We start from the raw sequence: 22,575 nt of genomic DNA on the forward strand, positions 1-22,575 counted from the left end.
AAAATAGATTACTTGCGGGGAGGTTTGGTGGAGATATATTAGAAGTTGGGTTTCAATTTAAAAAAAATTGATTTAGAGATTTTTCCTTTTTTAAAACCAAAATGATAGCAACACAAAAACATAACACAATTGCAGTTATTTTTACGCACTAGTTTAAGAACTGGGTATAGGAAGGGGCTCACAATTACTGCTAGGTATGTAATTCATACTTTAAACTCTACAGAAGGAGAAATAGTCTCCCCTTACAAAAGTCACCTCTTTGAAAGAGAGAGAAGGAGAACTGGCAATTCAATGTGACAGTACAAATTTAAGATGGTGGGAAACAACTCTCCTCTTTTATTAAAAAAAAAATCATTTATTTGATGGGAAATATAGAGGTTGTTAAAAGAGTATTAGGTAAAAAGTTTCAAAAGCATGTAAGTGACTTAAAAGCATACGTCTCATTGAAAGGCAAAGGAATTTAGACTCCTAAATCAAATTTACCACATCTAAAAATATAAATACTTTTAATCAGAGTACTCTGTGAACTCAGAATGTCTGTAAGTTCTCCAAAGTACAGACTTACAAACACTTAGAACAGAGAGCACTCCATTGGTTAATTCGCAATGACAGGTGTGCATGTCCCTCTATACTGAGGGCATGGCTACACTTGCAGATGTAGAGTGCTTTGAGTTAAACCAGCCTTCGGAGAGTGCGGTAGGGAAAGTGCTGCAGTCTGTCTATACTGACAGCTTCAAGCGCTCTGGCGTGGCCATATTACGACACTTGCAGCAGCATGGGAAGCGGTGCATTCTGGGCAATTATCCCAGCATGCACGTGACTGCAACATACTTTTCAAACAGGTGGGTTGGGGTGGAGTGTGACAGGGATTGTCTTGTGTGTATGTGGGGGGGAGAGAGAGTGGGTTTTGGGCGGGCTGAGAGCATGTCAGCATGCTGTCTTGTAAGTTCAGACAGCAGCAGACGCCCCTCCACCCACGCCCCGCCTCTCTCTCTCTCACACACAGCATCCCACACCAATGGCTTGCTTTGTCTCGGAGCAGATAAGCAGCTGGCTGTCAGAAACGGAACTTCAAATGGCATATCTGCATTCCTGCAGTGATTCAAAAACAATGACAAGAGTAGCCCACTTGACTTAAGGGGATTATGGGACGTTTCTGGAGGCTGATCTGTAATGTAACACCTCATTCACACTGGCGCCGCGGCGCTCCAACGAGGGCGCAGCGAACATTATTCCACTCACCGAGGTGGAGTACCAGCAGCGCTGTAGCCGCGGAGTCAGAGCGTTCTACGTGCCTTGCCAGTGTAAACGGGCAGTGAGCTAGTGCGCCCGGGGGCTCCTTTATTGCGCTGTAACTCGCAAGTGTAGCCAAACCCTGAGTGCTGTGTGCTTTGTTCCTGTGATCTGGGAGGTTGTTGAAATTTACAAAGGTACAGAAAGAAAAATTCCTGTACATTTCAATGGCCCAATGGCTAATTTATAGAGGGCTGAATTAGGCCCCTCATCTCAGGTTTTAACAACCTGGACCAAGATGCAGCTTCTTTTCAGCTCACAATTTCTAAAAGAACAATTGCTAGAAAGTTAGATCTGTAAAGTTAAGATGCAGTACAAGATGGAGTTGATCCAACACAAGGTACAATGGAAAGTAGGAAATGCATTAATACTAGTAATACATATATAAAATAAATGCATTAATAATACTAATACTGTTGATGCATTAATCAAGATTCTGAAAAGCCTAAAATCAGTAATCAAGATCAACTCTTGTAATCAGGGCATTTTAAAACAAGATCAAATTAACTTACAGGCTTTAGCTTATACTACCAAACACATCAGTATGTAGTCAACATGACACTGAAAAGAACGCTGAACCTTTTGCCTAACCTGTGATGCATTGTTGTTTGACTAGAATGGTCCTGCAAGGTTTCATGTGCTGTATAATAGGGAGATCAACAAAAGTAAGCAGACACTGTATCTCCAAGAGTATGATTTACGTAGAGATAACACTTTTTCCTAAAGAGACAAGGGAATTTCTTAAGGACATTAACTCCTACTATTACGGTTATTGTTTTGAGTGGCAAAGTTGCTCAATACCCATGAGAAATAAGATTCTGCAGTTCCCCAAATCAGGTTTCAAATTTAGCCCTTTGAAGGGAGTTTCTCTAATACTATTCAAAGATATTATGTCAATGCCATTTCCAAATCAAGAATTTCTTCAAAGAATAATTAGTGAGAAAACGGAAGCTCTATTTGACAATACTGGATTGGGTATCAGAGAGATAAAAGTCTCCTTATCAGGATCCCACTGCAGCCAAAACTTCCTTCCCTTCTCAAAACAGAGCCAGGGAATTGTTTTAGGTTTTAGACAAGGAAATTAAAAAATCCTTGTTAATGAGTGCACTGGGAACCCTCTCTTGTCCAAACTACTGTAAAGTATGGTTAATTGCATTGTTCTTAGTCCAAATATTTTTAGGGATTTACTGCCCTAATTTTAATCTAAAGATTTGAAACAAGTTCATAATTAAGCATTTACTTTTTAGAACATACAGTTAAAAGGTAAAGTGCCCCTCTTGCAGAAAAATTGTATGGTAAGGATGTGTCTAGAAGCATATTTCTATGTGTGTATGAATCTTTAATAAAACTGACTTTGGTTTCAGGGTGTAAGATATTTTTTAAGGAAGTATAATAATTTTATGGTTGTTAGTAGCTGCAAGGACAAAGTCTGCTGGTGACCTTTTAAGAAATCCAAGAATAAAACTCATCTCTTCAGTTCATAGTCACAAGATATCCAGAGACAACAGTATCTTTTATCCAACTAAACACTGCATACAACATTTTTTATTTTCTGGTTGGGTACGTATGACAAATCAAGAGCAGCGTACTTCTCCTAATTCCAGTATGTAATACATTACCCTGCTTTTGTTTTGCATCTTGGCTTCAAGGACATCTGCAGACAATTAAAATAATGTACTCCAAATGCCTTTTCAAATTCCAAAGGTTAATATTTGATGAAGGTCAGATTTCTTCTAATAATTCCATTTTATTCTTATCAGTTGTCTCCCTGTTTGACAACATGGACAAACTCTCTCAAATAAGATTGGAGAACAATAGTCAATTTAAGTAAATTTCTATGGCAAGTGGAATTTGGAGGTCAAATAGTGTGCAAACAAGTTAGTGCTGTTAGCACTATCGAAAGTCTGAAGTTAAGAGTTTTAAATACTCAGTTTTTACAGTAGCATAGAGTTGTACACTAGCACTACCTCCTAAGTCCTGCTCTACAGCAGCATGCAGGTTGCCATCATGCAGCTTAGCTCCTTGGCACTGAAGGGATGCACATTTCCATACATGGGCCACATCTCCTCAGCAGCAGAACCACAGTAATGCCGTTAACAGGCATCTCTTCACGGTCATGGAGAAGATTCACCCTTTAGGACAGGTGTAAACTATAATAATTTCAATGCAGATTTAACTTTAAAGCTTCTGTGTCCATCTCACTTTTCAAAACTACTACATACATTTGGACCTGCTGGAGGGTTTCCACCATCTCAATCCCAACTACTGCAAAAAATTGTGTGTGCACTTTGAGCACTGATAGCAAGTAAAATAAATCATCTGGCTGTTGACCCACTGGATGATTTGTCAAGAGTTACATATTTTTCCATTAGCTACCAAATCAATTATTTTATTGAAACAAAAGAAAAACAGTGTTGATTTTATTATTCATTTTCATATTTAAATTTTAAAACTTTGTATTTAATGTACCTAAGGTGCTTACAGAATTTCCAGTCTGGTGCATACCTAGTTACCTTGCCATTAAAAACATTTGGTTTTGCTTTTTACTCATTATTAGAACCAATTCAGACAAGGAAGGGGGAGCTGGATTCAATTCTGGCTCAAGCAGCCTTATTCAACTATATTTCAGTTGCAGCACACAACAGTTGCAGTTACATCTTCATTACCCTTCTGAAGACAATTTGTTTCTCCAACTATAAATGAGGACAGAATTTAGTCTTCAGAAACTTTATTTCCGGTGATTATATATAAAAAGAAAAGAATCCAGATTGACTTTTAGATCTCAGAGTTGAGTTTGCAACATTGCCAACAGGAAAAAATATTTACTTATAAACTGGACATTTAATATGAAATAACTGAGACAAACAAAATATCATGGAACTCGACAATGTTGTTTTACTGAGTCACTTTTCAGAGCAGAACCACAGCCAGCTGATTGAAACAGATTCAACTTGATTTTAAAAGAACTCAAAGGATTATGAAATCCTTCTGGTACACAGGAACAAGATTAATTTCACTCAATATCTTTAAATTTTAATGGTTACAAATTAGTAGAAAAGAAAACTACAATGTGGTTCCATCCATTTTGGATTTCTTTCTGAAATTATTCTTATAAATGTTAATACAAGTTTATTCCAATAGATGGCCCAAGCAAGGATAAGAATCCGTTAGTAGTTTAACCATAATTAAACAAATGGTGGTGGTGGTAAAGATATCCATTTTTACTTTAATACTTTTTATTTTAAGGGTTAGTCACAGAAAATTATATTTCAAAAGCAAAATTTTTGCTTTGTTAAGACTTTCACCAGTTCTACTGACATCCATTGAAGAAGATGCAAGGTGTCTTTCAGATTATTCAAATAGTCAGTAGTATGCCACTAAATATGTCATCTGATTAAATCTTTTGTTCACTGCCTATTAAAACATTTTAAATTTGCTTAAAGTATTGGTTGCTATGTGTTCTCAAAGGGTGAAATTCACCATACTGCCAAAGACCAAATAAATCCTTAAATTAGGTCTGAACTGGTATAATGGGCACATATGCGTTTATGCGAGCAGTCAACATTAAAGTGAATTTCATCCTGCACATTCATCTCAAAATCATGATTCAGTCATGAGTTAACGTCTTAATAAAGAAGCCAGTTCTCTTAGAGCTCATGCCATCTGAGACCATAGAGAATGCAAGGAAAATAACTGAACTACTGAATTGTAATTAATTACAACAACCACAGCAAAGTTATTTTCCTAACCAATACTTAAAATTAATCTGAATGTTCACTAAAATGGTAGCATCTAAATAGAAATTAAAAACATTTCAATGTTTCATTTCAGAGACTAAAAAGAATACACAACAAATACAATTTGCTCTATGAAATGTATTTACTATAATCTGGGTGCAGTTAAATGGGGAAAATGTTAAATTTCTATAAAATGGTATAGTACAATAGCAACAGAAACATTTTACTGGTAAATGCTTTTATTTGGGTTCTGAGACCTAGCTTAATCTGTGGCAACCCATCCATATAAAGTCTCTGAATCATATACCGTAGCACTATTTATCAATATGCTTTAATTTATATTCCTCTTTACCCCATCCAATACGTCATAAGTTAGCAATTTCCAAGCAAACAATGCAATCTGAATAGTTACATAAATAATTAGTGTTCATCAACGTAAGGGGAGTATGTCATCAGAACTGAATTATTCACAAATTTAACAAACCTTGTTATGTTAACATGCTATTTTGTAACCATATAGAACACAGAGAAAAAGATGAGTCATACTTTCAGCTTTGACACAAGTTTTTCTACCCTCTTGTTCCAGTCAGATTCTAACCAAAGTGATATGTGCTACAATACAAGTCAATGTTGTTTTGCAATTATTTTTAGAAAAGTAATTTTTACATTTTCTTGGTGCCTCCAAAGAGTGACACCGATATAATACTTGGACTGGGAAGCAGCAGAATCAGTCAAATCTGCTGTCTTTTGAAACAGTGGTAGTACAAAAGACCAAACCAAACCAAACATCCAAAGAGTCCTGCCTCCTCCTGAGCACAATTTGTATTTCTTTTGAAGCTCTTAAATAATTTTGCTTTTAATTTTTAAAAGCTAAATCAGAAGCGGGGCTTTTATTCTTATTAAATGCAAATTCTCTGTTTACCCATGGAACTAGGGTTGCCAACTTTCTAATTGCAGAAAACTGAACACCCCTGCCCTGTCCCTTCCCGATGCCCCGCCCTTGCCCCACTCCTCCTCCAAAATCCCACCCCCTCTAACTCCATCCTCCCACCCTCCATCGCTCACTCTCCCCCACCCTCGCTCGCTCATTTTCTCCGGGCTGGGGCAGGGGGCTGGGTTGTGGGAGGGGGTGAGGGTTCCAGCGGAGGGGACAGGCTCTGGGGTGGGACTGGGAAAGAAGGGTATGAGGTGCAGGAGGGGGCTCTGGGCTGTGGAGTGTGGCCGAGGGGTTTGGAGTGTGGGCGGGGGCTCCAGGCTAGGGGTGGGGGAGTGGGAGTGGGAAGGGGTGAGGGCTCTGGCTGGGGGTGCGGGCTCTGGGGTGGGGCCAGGAATGAGGGGTTTAGGGTGCAGGAGGGGGCTCCAGGCTGAGGATTTCAGGGTGCGAGAGGGGGCTTCATGCTGGGGCAGGAGGTTGGGGTGTAGGAGGGAGTGAGGGCTTCAGCTGGGGGTGCGGGCTCAAGGGTGGGGCTGGGGACAAGGGGTTTGGGGTGCAGGAATGGGCTCTGGGCAATTTTTCTGCAAGAGGGAGACTTTACCTTTTAAACTGTATGTTCTAAAATGTAAATGCTTAATTATGGCAGTTTGGGTGCAGGAGGGGGTGAGGAGTGCGGACTCTGGGAGGCGCTTACCTCAGGTGGCTCCCAGGAAGCGGCATCACGTCCCTCCTGCTCCTAGGTGTAAGGGTGGTCAGGTGGCTCTGCGTGCTGCCCCTGCCCCCAGGAGCCACCCCCATAGCTCCCATTGGCTGCAATTCCGAGCCAGAGGGACATGACGGCTGCTTCCCAGAAACGACGTGGAGCACTGGACTTTTAACAGCCCGGTCAGCAGTGCTGACCGGAGCCACCAAGGTCCCTTTTTGACTGGGCATTCCAGTAAAAAACTGGACACCTGGCAACCCTCCATGGAACAGTAACTGCATGGATTGTGCTAAACTACCCTGTCAGTGTGTTTCAACCTGTTCTCGATGGACTAGTAGGATGGGAAGGTATTTCAGTAGTTCTTCACTGAAATTGCTATCAAGGATGCCACTTAGTGTCAACTAAAATATGAAACGCAGTCCAACGAGAAATGGACTGGCACCACCAACTTATTTCAGAGAGACCCCCAAACAGCCATTAGATGGCAAGGATGTTTATTCATTGCTAAGTAATGCCACATTCAAACCAGCAGTGACCAAGAGTTGACCAGATTCAAATCCCATTAATAATCCACCTAGTCATTCTGTCCCCTAAAAGAGAGATGTTTAATATTCCTGAATTGTACTTGCAAATAAAAACTTAATAAAATAAATCCACTAATAGATTAAGCATAAAATAAACCATCACTATAACTAGCAGTTTCATTTTAAAGTAGTGAGATTGTTTTTGTTTGTGTTTTAATTTGATAGCTTTATTTTCATTAAGAAGTCATTATAAATATGACAAAGTATGAAAAACCAATAAAGTGCACATTTCACAAAAAAGAAAAATATTAAACATCCTTTAGGCCATTATAAAGACCCCGTACATCCCAAGGGAGAGAAAGAAAAAATAAAAGTATCCAACTACAGTTAGCCCAACTATAGTTGTAAGGGCCTAATTCTGAGAGCTGCTGAATACTCTCAGCTACTATTTAAACACCCCAATCTTGCAACTAGCTCCACGGAGGGACAGTCAGTTGCAGGACTGGGGCCAAAGTTAACTCAACACCATGTAACAGGTTCAGGCTTTAAGTATAGGAAATATTATTTAATAAATAAGATGGGTGAGCAGACACTTTCTGACACCACGACAGACACCTTAGAAATACCCAAGATAGAAGCAATAGGTAGTGACATTACCAGTCAGAAAAATTTTGTAATATAATTTCTACTGGGCATTCAGAAGCAATGCCAGAGTAACTGGTTCATTTACTAATGGCTATTCTCAAAAGGGTTAGGTGATCAGAAATAAGCAGAAGACAGTCCAAAACAGCTTACACTCTAAGAAAACAAGGTGTCATATGAAGGGGAAGAAAGTGAGGGAGGAGAAAACATTAAAATATACACAGGCTTTTACAGATAAAATTTTCATAAACATTTGCAATTTTAAAAAAAAATTATGAAGTGCCATCTAATTCCTGCCCTCAATAACTGGCTGATTTCTTATAGCCATTACAGAAGGGGTAGGTTTTGCGGAAAGAGGAGAGTGGCTATATGGATCACTTTAGAGAAGACGTTCCATGCATAATGGACAGCTTGGAAATATTTGTGAGAGAAACTAAAAGGGACTGAAAAGATGAGCATAATTTGTAAAACACAATGAGGTAAGAAAAGAAAAAAAAGATAAGCTGAGAGGTGCAGAGCTAGGAAGGGACTTTGAGGCCAGAACAAGAAACTTGAACTCATTGCAGCAAAACAGGGAGCCAGTAGAGGGATTTGAACAGAGGAGTGATTTGGTCATGCAGTGAGAACAACAACAAGTAGGCAAGATGATCTTTACTGATGTGTTTTATATGAACCCAAAGAGAGTGTGGATGTTAGGGAGCCTGGAAAGGAGACAGTTACACTGTAACTTTGTGCTATCTGATGCAATTAAAAAGTTCACCACATACTAAGGGGCATTGACTGTGTAACAGTGATTACTGTATCATTAGGCTTTGGCAGGAAGTTCTTTACAAAGTTGATTATACCTTAACTAGTAATAAAATAAACAAAAAACAAACATCCAAATCAGTAACATACCAGTTCCATTAACTGTTTTAGCTGACCTATCTCTTCTGGAAGGGAACCTAGCTTATTGTTACTTGCAATTAAGACTTTTAGAGGAAGACCACACAGGCAAGCTGGCAAAGAAGAAAGCTGATTTCGACTGCAACAAAAGAAACAAAAACAAACATTAAAAATACAAGTTACATTCTATTATATGCTCACTTAGAAAATCTGAGATTACAATGTGCTATTTAAAAAGTCCAGTTATTGAGATATCTTGATATATCATGTTGCATGCACATAAAAAAAAGTAAATGAAAGTTTTGGAATAAAAAACTGCATTAAAACATCAAACATAAGCAAAATTAGGGAAAAAAATCTCCATTTACTGAACAAAACAGCTTTATGGAATACCACCACCCTGAAACAAAAGAATAAATTTTATCAGTTTACTCCTGAATATACTGCACGAACAAAGTGACATCAACTTATAACAGCTGTTTTCCTCCACAACAAATGCAGGAAACTCAATGAGGGCAGTAGCTGCAAGGATTTTATAAAAAAAACTATGATTTTACTGAAGCAAGCATAAATGAGAGACTTTTTCCCAGCTAACTGAAGGACAGGCCAACAACTGATCATAGGAAAAACCACTGGCATGCCTCCGGTTCTCAAAAAACACAGCTGCATATGAAGTCTTCTCTCTGTGTCTGTTGCAACCCATTTTCCCCCCAGGTATTTGAAACTCAGCACTGAAAATTCTTTACAGCCTGAAACTCTTCACATATCTCAGATCGGAAAAGCCAAAATTGTTTATTCTCTTACCTGATCGTTCGTTTTTTGTGACTTGATCTTGCAAAATAGACCATAGTGTTTTCTCCCTCTCTGGTTGCAACAATAGGAAAGATGGCAACCAACCAAATCAAACATTTATTAATGAACTTTACTATAACACATCGCCACATTATCTGAACATCTCACATATATTAAAGTTCCCCCCTGTGAGTTAGGGATGTGTTATCACAATTATTTTGCAGATTGGAAAACTAAGGGACAAGAAATTAAATTACTTGTCCAAGGCCATGCAGGAAGTCTGTGGCAGAGCTGGAGCACATACTTCAAGTCTCCTGATTCCCAATCCTGTGATTCAACCACAAATCTATCATTTTTCCATCCTTGAAAAGTTTCCCCTTCATTGTTCCTCCTTTGCGCATTCTTTGCTCCCCAGTTTGAGACAATCTTTATGTGAAAGAATGAAGGTTAGCCTGCATTCCTCATCCCTAAGAGGAACTTCCTTTTTCTAAACCTCATAGGATAATGTCCATCAGGCTGAGTTGGTGTATTAATCAGCTCAGTCACACATAGAGTTAACTGTTAGTTTGTTTTTCTGTGACTTTGATCAGAATAGAGAACAGTGTTCTAAACAACAGTATCTGACGGGACTCTCAGAATGCAGAGGTTAATCTGACTGGGAAGACACCAACTATGATCCCAATAATTTCTTCCCTTAAAAGAGAAACCTCAAAGGAGGGCTATCTCCAAACCTTTCTCAGCCAAATGCAGCAGTCACCAATGCCTGATCAAGGTGGCAGCCCAGCACAGTTTATCTAATGAGGCTTCACCTCTATCTGTCAAGGAAGAAACTACAGCCCAGTCGGCATATTCTCTGATCCTGATCAGGAAGGACACTGCTGTTGTGATTCTTGTATACAATTCTTTAAGCACAGTGGCATATCAGGAAGCTTCAAGGCCATCTGAATCCTTTAAAATGGATAAACAGTAAATCAACCTTTGTAAAGGCTCTGTTCCCACAGAGAAATTTTAAAAGTAACCCCCCAAAATTTTTTTTTAAAGGTCTTGTGCTCATCTTCGTTTCTTTCTGGTGTATAAATATGAGCTGAAAGGGTTTGTCGTTTCTTTCTTTTTTTTTCTGTTTTTGCTTAAAAATAATTGGACATCTTTGTTAAGAATTCAACAGGCCAACTCTTTCAGTCAAGGGGTGAGCAATCACAATGCATTCCTGAAGTGAAAAGTTCAGGGTTCTTGGCATGAGATGATGTAAGAAGCAGAGTTACCTGGATATCTGAACTGTTAGAAGTAATGCCTCAAAATTCTCCAAAAAAAAAACCCCATACACACAACAGGGGTAACATGCCAGGCAAGGAGGGAATGTTCCTTCCTAACAGCCTGATCCACAATGCTCTGCAAAAGTTGCTAAATTAGCAGCTACACACACACAGAAGACACCCAACTCATATTACAACTGTTAGTTCCTACAGACTAATTCAGAAATTCCTTCAAACTTTCTTAATGTGAAAAAGCAGAGAATTCTGGATCCTGATGCATTTCAGACTATTTGAGCAGATATGGCTGATCTGAAAACCTAACAGCAGTAGGCAACAAATTAAAACTTTTCTTGATAGTTCCTTGTAAACTTATTTCTACAGGGGACCCCTAAAAGAAGCATTAGGTTTTTTAGGAGGTCAAACAGAAAAGAGTTAAGTTCACCTTATGGAAGAAAGCCACTTATCAGAAAATTACTCTGGGAGCCTGTAGAACTAGAATGCCGATTTAGGATCCCAGGTGGGACAGGCTGTTTCCATAGCCCTGAGAGCTAAAGAGTGAACAATGAGAACCCCTTTTCTTGTCCTTTAAGCAGAAATTCTGGAAGACCTTTTGGTCTATCTTCTCCACTAAGCTTCCAAACTGCATTGCAGAACAAACATTTCTCAGCAGGTAAATCCAGGCTTTTTCTTCCTGCGAAGGAAGAACTGAGCAATCTAGATAAGAAGAGAGGAGTAGGGGCTGCAGCATTATATAGTTGGCTGTAACTGAATGGTTTATCAAAGGAATAAACCCAAGACTCTGGAAAATCATAAAAAGAAAAACAATTGGGGTAACACTTCTTTGGGACTTTTCCTTGGTGGAGAACAAAAGGAACCTTGTTTAGATTGGCACACTAAACAATATTCATTTACTCACATAAGCAGAGCAGAGAAAAGAGCAGAGGGTTAGGAACCTTCACTCCCTTCCACCTGGGGCTCAGATTGAGCTGATCAGCGGTGAAGTGCATCAGTGCATCTTTTATGCTTTTTTGTCCTCCAGAATCTAGGCTTTCATTTTAAATAAATAAAACAACTCTAGCTGCTACCTTACTGAGACAGCCTCAAAGACATGAACCGAAACAGTCACTTTTGCAAATGTTTGCAAAACTTGGAACAATAGTTCTCGAAGTGTGACCTACCTCATTCATTTCAAAGGATGCTAACTAAGGTGCCCAATGATAACATTTTAAATGTCAATATTATTAACATTTCACTGATCTTCAAAGCACATAAGGTGGTGAGGGAGGATCATATTATGAAGAGCTGCATAATCTATTATGACAGCCCATTTTGTCACCACAAATGACTGGGTTTGGGAGAGTACTGACACTTCCTCCCATTATCAAGAAAGAGCCAAAGCCTCACAGACACAGAAGTCTCACTGCAGGTAAGCCAAGCATAAGGGGTCTAGCAGAGCCCATGGTATATTCAGAATCCTCTGAGAAGGAGCTGAGTTCAAGGAGACCAGAGAATGCATGATCATATTTTGAACCTCTGCAGTCTACCGTGAGCAGCATATCATTTGGAGAGAACTCATGTTGTGAATAGAGCTCACGACATTTTTCCCCACATGCAATCTGACCTCTGCTTCCACTATGGTTCATCCTCTCACTACTGCTTTAGCTGGAGGGACTGTTCCATTGGGTAAGCTGTTTTTTTCCTTTCTTCTGACTGAGTTCTGAAGAGTGCCTGCCAAGTGCTATCTCTGGAGCAGTGGTTCTCAACCTGCGGCCCAATCAGCACAGAGCAGCAGCCCATGTGACATCCTCAGGGCCATACAGGTAGTATTGGATGCGGCCCACAATGGTAAATAGGTTCAGAACCACTGCTCTGGAGGAAGCCAGGGCTGTCCCAATAGCAGGAGTTCTCACAATATGAATACAATGTACCATAGCAGCAAAGGGTGGAAAGCTGCTACAGGAAACATACTTTTTGAAGTTCTTTTTTTAATGTTAGGGTTCTCTGGAACTTTTTTACTTCTTTGCATGTTCAGTGATGCAAAGAAGATGACGTGCAAATGGGCCACATGGGTCATCCTCCTGCATCTTTCCAGCAGCAGGGTGGTATTCCAACAGAGAGCTGGGTTACAGTGAAGGTAGAGCCACAAAGAGAGAAAAGCGATTCTTATTTTGTTCCCATACTGCTAGTAATTTTGCCAGTCAGAGAGAAAATACTCTTTGGTCTGTTCTGAGCCGACCAAGCCATAGACATACATTTTAATTTTGTTAAACTGGAAAATAATAAATTGTTAAGAGGCTTGTAAACTCAAAATACCTTACTAACAACAAAAAAATGGTTAAGGGATTTCTCCACCCCCCCCCCTCCAACTTTACATCATCCCTTGGTACATCTCATTTTCAAATTAGCATCCAGTGCCCCTCCAGCGTAAGGAGTAAGGACTGGCATCATATTGTATTGTATGTAATATATTGTGTTGTACTTCAAATTGAACAATTTTGCACTATTGATCAAGAGAAAACCACTGAAATCATTTAAATTAAAATCATAAACAAGGATTTAAACCCAGTAATGCTTAAGAACAAGGCTAGTGCATTAACCCAATAAACCAACATCATTTCAAAAGATACGTTTTTTAACAAATGTTGTGGTGGGCCAGCACATTCACCAATGCAGGTTCAGTTTTCATTTTAAGTTGTTGCTTGCTCTCAACCTTGACCCACCATGCATTTTAAAAAGAGCGTGTGGGGTGGGGGTGGGGGTTGTTATGAAGCCCCTAATAATTGTGCCCATTATTTCTACCACATGATTTCCAAGCTCTGGCTGCTGATCTATCTGGTGGCATGTATCTATCTATCTATCTATCTGATGGCATGTAGAATTATAGCCCTGGGTCTGGTCCTGTATGTCACAAGTTAAATTCTCTCCCGCAAATGCTCATTAATTCTCTAGCTTACATAAGTTTCACCCAGAATGCACATATGCACCTGCAGTGGGTTATTGTTTAACTTTAGATATGACTTTATAGATTTTTAAATATAAAACCATAAATCAAGAGTCAACGAAGGCTGCTGCTGTTGGAAAAAAGATGACAAAACATGCTTTCCCAGAGTAAAAGCAGCAAGCACTCTTTTGTGGTGAACACAGTGATTTTATTTCAACCGGTGGTTACTCATTATTAACTTTTTCTTGAAAGGGATATGTTAAGTCTGAACATTGGCACAAATCATCTAGCATTCACTTCTTTTAGGCAGTAGGAGCCATACCCAAGTTGTTCTAACCACATCTGCCCAAGAGGTCTGTAGCTGGTCAGTACTAACAAATGGCCGATGAAAAGAGGCTAGGGAAGAGGACAGCAATATAATGAATCTGGTGCTGGAAAACAAGTTGTGACTAGACTAGAGTAAGGCTGCTCACTGTTCCCCATTTCACTGATTTCTATATCACATGAAGAAAAGGAGTACTTGTGGCACCTTAGAGACTAACCAATTTATTTGAGCATAAGCTTTCGTGAGCTACAGCTCACTTCATCGGATGCGTCCGATGAAGTGAGCTGTAGCTCACAAAAGCTTATGTTCAAATAAACTGGTTAGTCTCTAAGGTGCCACAAGTACTCCTTCTCTTTTTGCAGATACAGACTAACACGGCTGCTACTCTGAAATATATCACATGGAAACTTGAGAAATTCACTGAGAAAGATCATTAGAAATAAATTTACAAAAAGTTAATTTAGGAAATAACAAAGCTCTTAGAGGGAACACATTTCCTTCTTCATCGTAAAATAATTGTCCTGCTGGTAGATAGCGCAGGGGTGGTGGATTGGCACAGAGAATAAAAAGGAATCATATTTAGACAGGGACACCTGGGCAGATTCAATTCCCGTCCCTCCTCAGCTATTTTAGAGATGTTGGGGGAAGTTTGGAAGTTGGGAGTGACAGGAGAAGGAGACATGACTCTTAGTTAGCACTAAGTAAAAATGCTAATTTACATTGCGGTTTAGAGTTTTTTCTCGGGTAAAGTTCCTACGAGGTATGCCACAAAAATCTACAGAGTTGTTTGCTTCTCAACTTTTGGTTTTCCAAGAAGCTGAAGATTTTTCATATTCAAAACACCTGGCTTTCTTTTCTTTACAGGTTAAAATCCTGTACCAACTACCATTAACTTTAATTTACATTCACACCCTCTTAAAAGCTATTTTAGTCACCCTCTCAATATATGTCACTGTTCAAGCCTCTAAAGAATGAACAATTTATGCATGACTGTATTTTGAGAACCCAAGACAGATTTCATTTATAATTGCATTAAATGTCCCAAATTCCCACATGGATCTCTCACATTTGTCTCCACAGCTTCTTTTATCCAATCTTGACATCTGCTCCAAAAGCTGTATATTAAAATCATTATTTATATTTCTACAAAGTCTTGTATCCAAAAATTTCAAGATACTTTACAAATATTTTAGTTTCAAAAAACCGTGTGAAGATAGGTAAATACTTTTATCCCCTTTGTACAGGTCAGGAAACAGACATAGATGTTAAGTGGGATGCTCAAGATCACACAGAAAGTCCGTAGTAGCCATAATCAGAATCTAATCCTATGCTTTAAAGCAGAAGACAATTATTCTCATGAAATTATGATGCCTAAATCCAACCGTCTCCAGAGTGTCAGTGTTCTGAAAGAATGACTATAATTTTTTTATATCCAGAGCCACATCTTAAACTGAAAGGTATACAGAAAGCAACTTTGGCTGAGATTTCTAAGCTTGATTTCAAATGAACACAGATCCAACAAAATTACCATACACCAGCAACACAAAATAAAAAAGCAGACCAAAAAAAAAAAAAAGCAGTTTTGGAAAGGCTAAGAATAAAGACAAGAAGAATATAGCAAAGGCATATCACTGCCCTGAAGAAAATCTATTGGGAGGAGAGTATAATGCAGTTTTGACTACGTACATCTGTACTATATTTGCACTGTTCCAACCAAAGACTATTTTCCCATAATAGCTACCCAGAATACAAATAAACAAATTCATTTGCTTTACACTAAATCATTGAGAGGCTGAAAGCACAAATACCTAATAATAAATGTAGAGCACATGTATAACATCACCATGGCAACAATGGCAACAACAATCTTATTTCTGTCAGTTCTCCATCTCCTCACTCTCTTTATTAGCACGTTGAAATGATACTTAGGAACCATAATTAATTTCTTCCTATAAAATATCCTCAATTCCCTCTTCAAACTGGAGTTGAATATATGATATTCATGTCCAGTAAGGACTGCCTAAAATTTAATATTTCAGAGCACTCATTAATGGTGAGAGTGATTAATTAAAATAAAGAACAAATAGAAAATATATATGATAAAATATATCTGGAGTTGGGACAACAGGGCCAAATTTCAGTTCCAGTAATCGTACAGCTCAAGGACAAGAAAACTACTCAGCAACACGGGGGAAAAAAGTATAAGGGTCAAATTGTGTAATTAAAATTTTAAACTTAATTTGCCAGGTTCCTGTGACTACAAAATGACCTTAGAGAATTTGCCCTCAATTATTTAATAACAGTGAGTAGAGCAAGAGGTTGGTAGAATAGGATATATAATAGGAAAGTCAGAATGGGAAGCAGAGTTTACTTTCACAGCACCATTAAATTATGGATGGTAAAATATACCCTCATTATTGCTGAAAGTGCAGAAACAAGGAAGGATGCATAGACACACCAAACAGAAGAGGCTCTGTTCCATCAGTGGAGCCAGTATATGGAACAGGAAAATTTATTTTGATTAAACAAATATTTTCTTTCTCTGAGTTATAGGGTCCAACCGCCTTTCAGCCTGCACGCAGCTACATAGGCAGAATCAGACCTGTCAGTCACTGAAAAGGGAGGGCTAACATACCAGCTAACACAGCTTCCTTAGAAAAGGATAATCCCCCATGTGGACTAAAACTTGTTAATAAATACACTCTATAGCAATAAACAATGAATTCCTATTGCACAGAATAACTTTATTGACCAAAATTTGAATGAACCTAGCAGGAATTTTTATCCTACTGGTCAAATAAATGCTTCAAACAAGGGAGGGTCAGATCTGTGGACTTTAACTCAGAGAAAGGAATAAATAAATGTTCCTCTTTTCTTTCATATACAAGGTCCACAAACCTATTGACCAATGGGATTTTTATAGCAGTTTGCCTCAAGGAAGATTCAATCTAGCAGAACTATACACAAGGTTTTACGTTCCTTCTCTAATTCTGCAAGCAACCTGCTATCAAAGCCAGCTTCTTCCTAGTAAAATGCTGAAAAGGTTTGAATAACCAGGTGTCTACCCTGCAGATCTGGAGGCTCCTGCTGCTCTTAGTAAGTGGGCTTTGAGGCCGGTTGAGGGAGAGGCTCTTTGACTTGCATGCCTCATGTATGTACCATCTCAACCACCCTGAAATGGAAGATTTTGAGGTTCTTTCCTTTAAATGCCGGATGGTAGAAAAGGAATAGAACATTACACTTGTGAAAAACCTGTATGTGACAGATAAAGATCAAGTGGGCTCTCTGAACATACAATATATGCCAGAGCTTCTTTCTTGGGTCAAATGGAAGAAAGCATGTGCCTATTACTCTTGGCTCACCCTTTCAGGAGGAAAAGGAGGTGGGATGTTGCACTTCAAGTGTGATGCAAACAGGTCTACCAGCAGGACCCCAAATTTAACCATTAGTAACTAAAACACTTCTAGATGAAGACTCCACTTCACGTGATCTAGCTGTTCCCTGCCCAGCCAGTTTGCCATAATGTTTTTTTTCTGCCTTGAATATGTAGAGCAAAAAGAGATGAGAGTTTCCCTTTGCACAGAACATCAGAAGGTAGGCTTCCTTTTTTAGGGTTGGTGACCTTATACCACCCTGTTTGTTGATGTAGAACACTGCATTGGTGTTGTCAATCATGATTAGGATGTGGGCATTGTTTACCCATGAAGAGAGGCTCCTGAGTCTATAGTGAATTGCTCTGAGATCTAACCATAGTTTAGTTTTTACAGTGCCTAGCACAGTGGGCTCCTGGTCCATGGCTGGGGCTTCTAAGTACTACAGTAAAACAACAGACTGCTTTTACTCTTGCTCCGTCAAGTGCCTGGTACTAAATTCATCTTCATGTGAGCTCCCCATCCTCTGAGTTGGGTATCAGTGGTAAGCACTATTCTTGTCCAACTCAGGTAAAGGAAATCACTTCTTGAAATTATGAGTGTTGAGCCATCACCTTAAAAGAGGTTTTTAGACTCTGAAGAAATTGGATTCTCCTGGTAGGATGAACTGGTGTAGGAGATCGGGATAGCAGCAATGACTAAAGAGGTCTCAGATGCACTCGGGCTCATTGCTGTGTCTACATATGACATGACCATCCCCAATAATTACATCAGGGAGTGGCAGATGGCCAGTAGCCTCTGGGATATTTCAGAGGCTGCTGGCCATCTGCCATTTTTTCTGTCTCTTGAGAAACAATCAATCAATCTGTGGGAATGTGTGTCAATTTCCAACCCTAGGTGAGCTATCTGCAGTGTGGGGTCTAATTTGCTCTTTTTTCCAATTTAGAATGAAACTTTGGTCCTCTAGGTTCCCGATTACCCTTGAAGTGCTTTGTACCAATTTGTCTTTGGACAGAGCCCTTATCAGAACACCAAGGAATGGACAGAGTTGAATCCCCACCCCACTTCCTGCCTGAGGGCAGCTACCAGGACAATGGGTAACTTTGTAAATACTTTGGGGAAGAGGAGATGGCAAGGCTAAATGGCAACAAAATGTATCCGAAGTGCTGGGATCCAAAAGGTAAAATAGAGAAATCTGCAGTGAAATTCTAGGGATGTGAAGGTACACATCTCTCAAGTAAGTAATAATTTAATTTCCCCTTGCTGATTGAAGTTCACCCTGGTGGTAGTGTTTCTATCTTGAATCTGGGCTCTCTCAGGAACTGGAGATGCTTCAGGTCCAGCACAGCACTGCCACCTCATGATTTCTTCTTAATCAGAGGGAAAAATGGAGTATAAACCTTTCCCCTTCCTCCCCACCCACCTTTTAGGGAGCAGGAGTGGTTCTACTGACCCAATTTCCTGATGGTCTGGATTTGCTGATCCAAGCTCAGGAGACCAACTCCATGAAGGTCCCTGCCCGACCTGGATCTGCTGAGGTATACAGGACTCCTGGTTGCAGAATACACAGAGATCTCCAATTCAGGCACTCCACAAGTGGGGTGCAACAGACAGCATACATTCATGCTTCACCCTTCTTTTTGACCTGTTCCCGGCACACTGGCAGGGACCCCTGTAATGGTGTCTCAACAGTAAAGAGGAACTGGACCCTTAAATCCGTATGCAGGGGAGGATCAGAAACACGGCCACAGAAACAAATTTATGGCCAAAATCTTTTTTTAAAAAACACTTTTGCTCTCCATCAGGAATTCCAATAAACCTTCCCGCCACTATGGAGACAGAACAAGAACCTGGTGGGTTCTTCAGTCATGTCATGACTTCCCCAATCACTGACTTAAAGGTCTAGTTCTGCTTCTGTAGCTATTTTCAGAATGAGAGGTCATTGATGGATCTCTGGACCTTGCAGACAAGAAAGAATATCAAGTACATCTTGTTTATGGGCCATACTGGGATCCGCTGGAAAGTGTCCTGCAGACTGATAGTTAATCTTGGGGAATTCTGTGCTATCTGAATCAATGAGTTGCAACAGCAAATTGGCGCAGGGTATTAGGCAAAAATACAAGCCATTATAGACCACATTTGAGAACCCAGTAGCAATTCAAAGCATGATATTTTGTAAACTAACGAGGGCTCTACTCTACTGAAAAATTGAGAATTCAAGACTTCCAATGATTTATAGTCATTTTTTCTAGTGGTTCCCAAAATAATATGATCTTGTAACCCACATTATTTAAATTATATATGCATATCTGCAGTATCTTATACAAGGCAAACCCGCAGCCAGACCAGGGCTGCCCACTCAGCTGCCATGACTCACTCCTTCAACAGAGACACACAGAGTCATCACTCAGGCATGCAGCATAAGAACATAAGAATGGCCACACTGGGTCAGACCAAAGGCCCATCCAGCCCAGGATCCTGTCTGTCAACAGGGGCCAATGCCAGGGAGTGATCCTAACAGGTAATGATCAAGTGATCTCCCTCCTGCCATCCATCTCCACCCTCTGACAGAGGCCAGGGACACCATTCCTTACCCATCCTGGCTAAGTCTATTAAGGGCTATTAGCCTCCATGAATATATCTAGTTCTCTTTTTAACTCTGCAATGACTTATTCCTCCAACAAAGCCTGTAGTGACTCAGCCCTCAGGCATGTGGAAGCAGCCTATTCCTAAGCAGAACCTGGGACAGATGACCCCTAGGCTCTGGTATTTCACCAACACAGAACTGAATATTAGCTATTTTATCCTTGTTCATGGCCTATTCTGACCTTGCTCCTGCCCAATTATTGAGCCACTCCAGTCCCGCACCCACCTCCTGTTCCTCTGACACTTGGACTCACTCCCAACTGGCATTGGCCAACATCTGGATTCCGGATTCAATACCAGGTTGGCTTGCCTATTGACTCTGACCTCGGTTCTGACTAACAGCCTCTGCCTGGACACCGGTTTCAGCACTTCCCTTGTCCCAATCCTGACACTACACCTAGCTTCAACCTCAGCTCCAGCCATCAGGCCTGACTATGTGGAACCAGAAGCTGAGATATTATGTTTTTAGAATAGTACCCTGGTCTGTGACCGAATCAGTCTACTCCTGAATTTCAAATCTGAAAGGTAACATGTTCAGGAATTTCTTCTGAATCCACAATAAAAATTATATAATTTTTAAAACATTCCTTTTAAAGTTTCGATTCTGGGTTGCTTTTCTGAAACTGTGTAACCCAGTATTGCCAACTCTCACGATTATTTTCCGAGTGACAGAATTTCAGAGGGAGCTGGAGCTCGTCTCATGATGACACAAAACTCTCTGGCCCCCTTGCAAAGTTTAGCCCTGAAGGAAGCAGAAGCGTCTCTTCCATCTAAGCTTGCTGTTCTCACAGGTGAGGAGAGAGCAGAGTGCCCCTCACTCCTCCTCCCTTCACAATGGAGACAGCTCCTCATCCCTTTCCTCTTTTTCCTTGGCTGCAATACCCACCCCCTGCCTGAAAGGGGATTGAAGAACACCCCAAGAGCTGTAGCAGCAGAGGTGGACATGGGGGAAAGGGACAAAACTGACAGGTAGGTTGGGAGACAGACAGAATTGGTGTGACAGGCAGATGTGGAAACTGAGGGGACAGGATTGATTTGGAGGCCAAGGGGGACAGAATTAATTGGAGGGCAAAGGACAGACAGTTATGAGGTTGAGAGACCTGCAGCAGGAGCCAAAGTCACCATATTCAATAAATTTGGGAGAGTGGGCAATGCATCATCTCTCTCCCTCTTTCTCACACACACACACACAGGGGATAGGTAGGGAGAGTTAAAAAATCAAAAATCAAGAGAGACCCAAAAACAGTATCATCTTTCTTTTAAAAAAAAATCTCAGTTTGGGGGTGGGGGGGGGGAAATCTCATGATTTTGGAGGATCTAACTTCTGATTTTTGATCTCTTCAGGTTGGCAATACTGATAACCCAACAAGATCTTCCCTTCCTTCTGCCACAGTGTTGCACTATTTACGTAACACAAACAATCATCTTCACCTCAGGTTTTTTTTGGTCCCAAGTGGTTACAACACATGACATCAATGAATAAGGAAGCAGACACTGCCCGATATCTGTAGGATTTTACATATAATACATATATGCCTTTTGATCACTCTCTCAGAGAACACAATAATGTACTTTCTTTCAGCCCAATAGTTTTTTCAACCAGTAAAATAGAACTGGATTTGCATGCTTTTGGAGCAAAAAAACAGCATACTAACTTACTCTCATGCTCAGTGGATGGATCCAACATTTTAAGATACTAATTTTACCACTCGAGAGTAAAGAAAATCTAGCATTTAAAGTAAAATCACACTGTTCAGTGGATCTGCTACAGAAAAAAATGAAATCAGGAAGTAAACCTATAGCAGTGGATAATTTTTAACTCTGACAAAATTCAGAGGTCACCCATTCAGAGAGATATGGGATGTTGCATCCCAAGAACAGTATATGAATAAAAATTTGGAGTATTTGTGCAATGTGAAAATCTTGAAATGAAACAAAATTTGACAACAGACATCCAAAATCTAAGTCTAGCCTCCTGGACATTCTATGCAGAGTACAGTCCTCTTCTCCATTGGCACCAGAAGATACTTATAACTATTAAAGCTAGAAAGAGAAATATGGTCTGAAAATCATATTGCTTTTGACTGTCACAAACATATTGATCCTGACAGGAAATGTTTTTTCTCTCTCTCCTACAGAATTTTAATGAGTCTGGCTAATAAGGAGGCAGACTATACCCAAATGATAGAGGAACTGGCTTCAAAAGGCAATTAAACTGAGGGGAATTTTACATTGCCTAATAAGAAATTTGATGCATTTTATTTTTGTTTATAGTTACATAATTCACTGCCACTCTGCTTGTTGGGTCATTAAATAACAATTTGAACACTACTGTTTGGTTCTGTAACTGCTGTCCTGAATTTGTGGCAACATGTACAAATCACACAAATTGCACTATCAATGTTATGTGATCTCACTATAATTACTAGATGCAATTACAAAATTTATTATGTAAACTTTATATTTCTTGAGACTGCTACCTATCATGCTGACCAATACTGTCTCACTGATTTCTGGTACTCGCCCATC

The 22,575-nt window shown here is 39.8% G+C and overlaps 1 protein-coding gene across 6 annotated transcripts in view; it reads right to left on the bottom strand.

Moving 5' to 3' along the window:
• The window catches only part of LRCH1 (leucine rich repeats and calponin homology domain containing 1), a 232,464-nt gene that overhangs the window by 87,059 nt on the left and 122,830 nt on the right, over nt 1-22,575 (bottom strand). For all 6 annotated transcript variants that reach the window (XR_014710349.1, XR_014710350.1, XR_014710351.1 and 3 more), the window contains exon 3: nt 8,731-8,857. Coding sequence is in view for 3 of the 6 variants with exons in the window: in XM_084619897.1 (XP_084476023.1) it covers nt 8,731-8,857 (127 nt within the window). In the remaining 3 variants the exon portion in view is untranslated. The remainder of the gene's footprint in view (nt 1-8,730; nt 8,858-22,575) is intronic.

Source organism: Lepidochelys olivacea (genome assembly GCF_965140295.1).
Source record: "Lepidochelys olivacea isolate rLepOli2 genome assembly, chromosome: 1".
Taxonomy (NCBI): domain Eukaryota; kingdom Metazoa; phylum Chordata; order Testudines; family Cheloniidae; genus Lepidochelys; species Lepidochelys olivacea.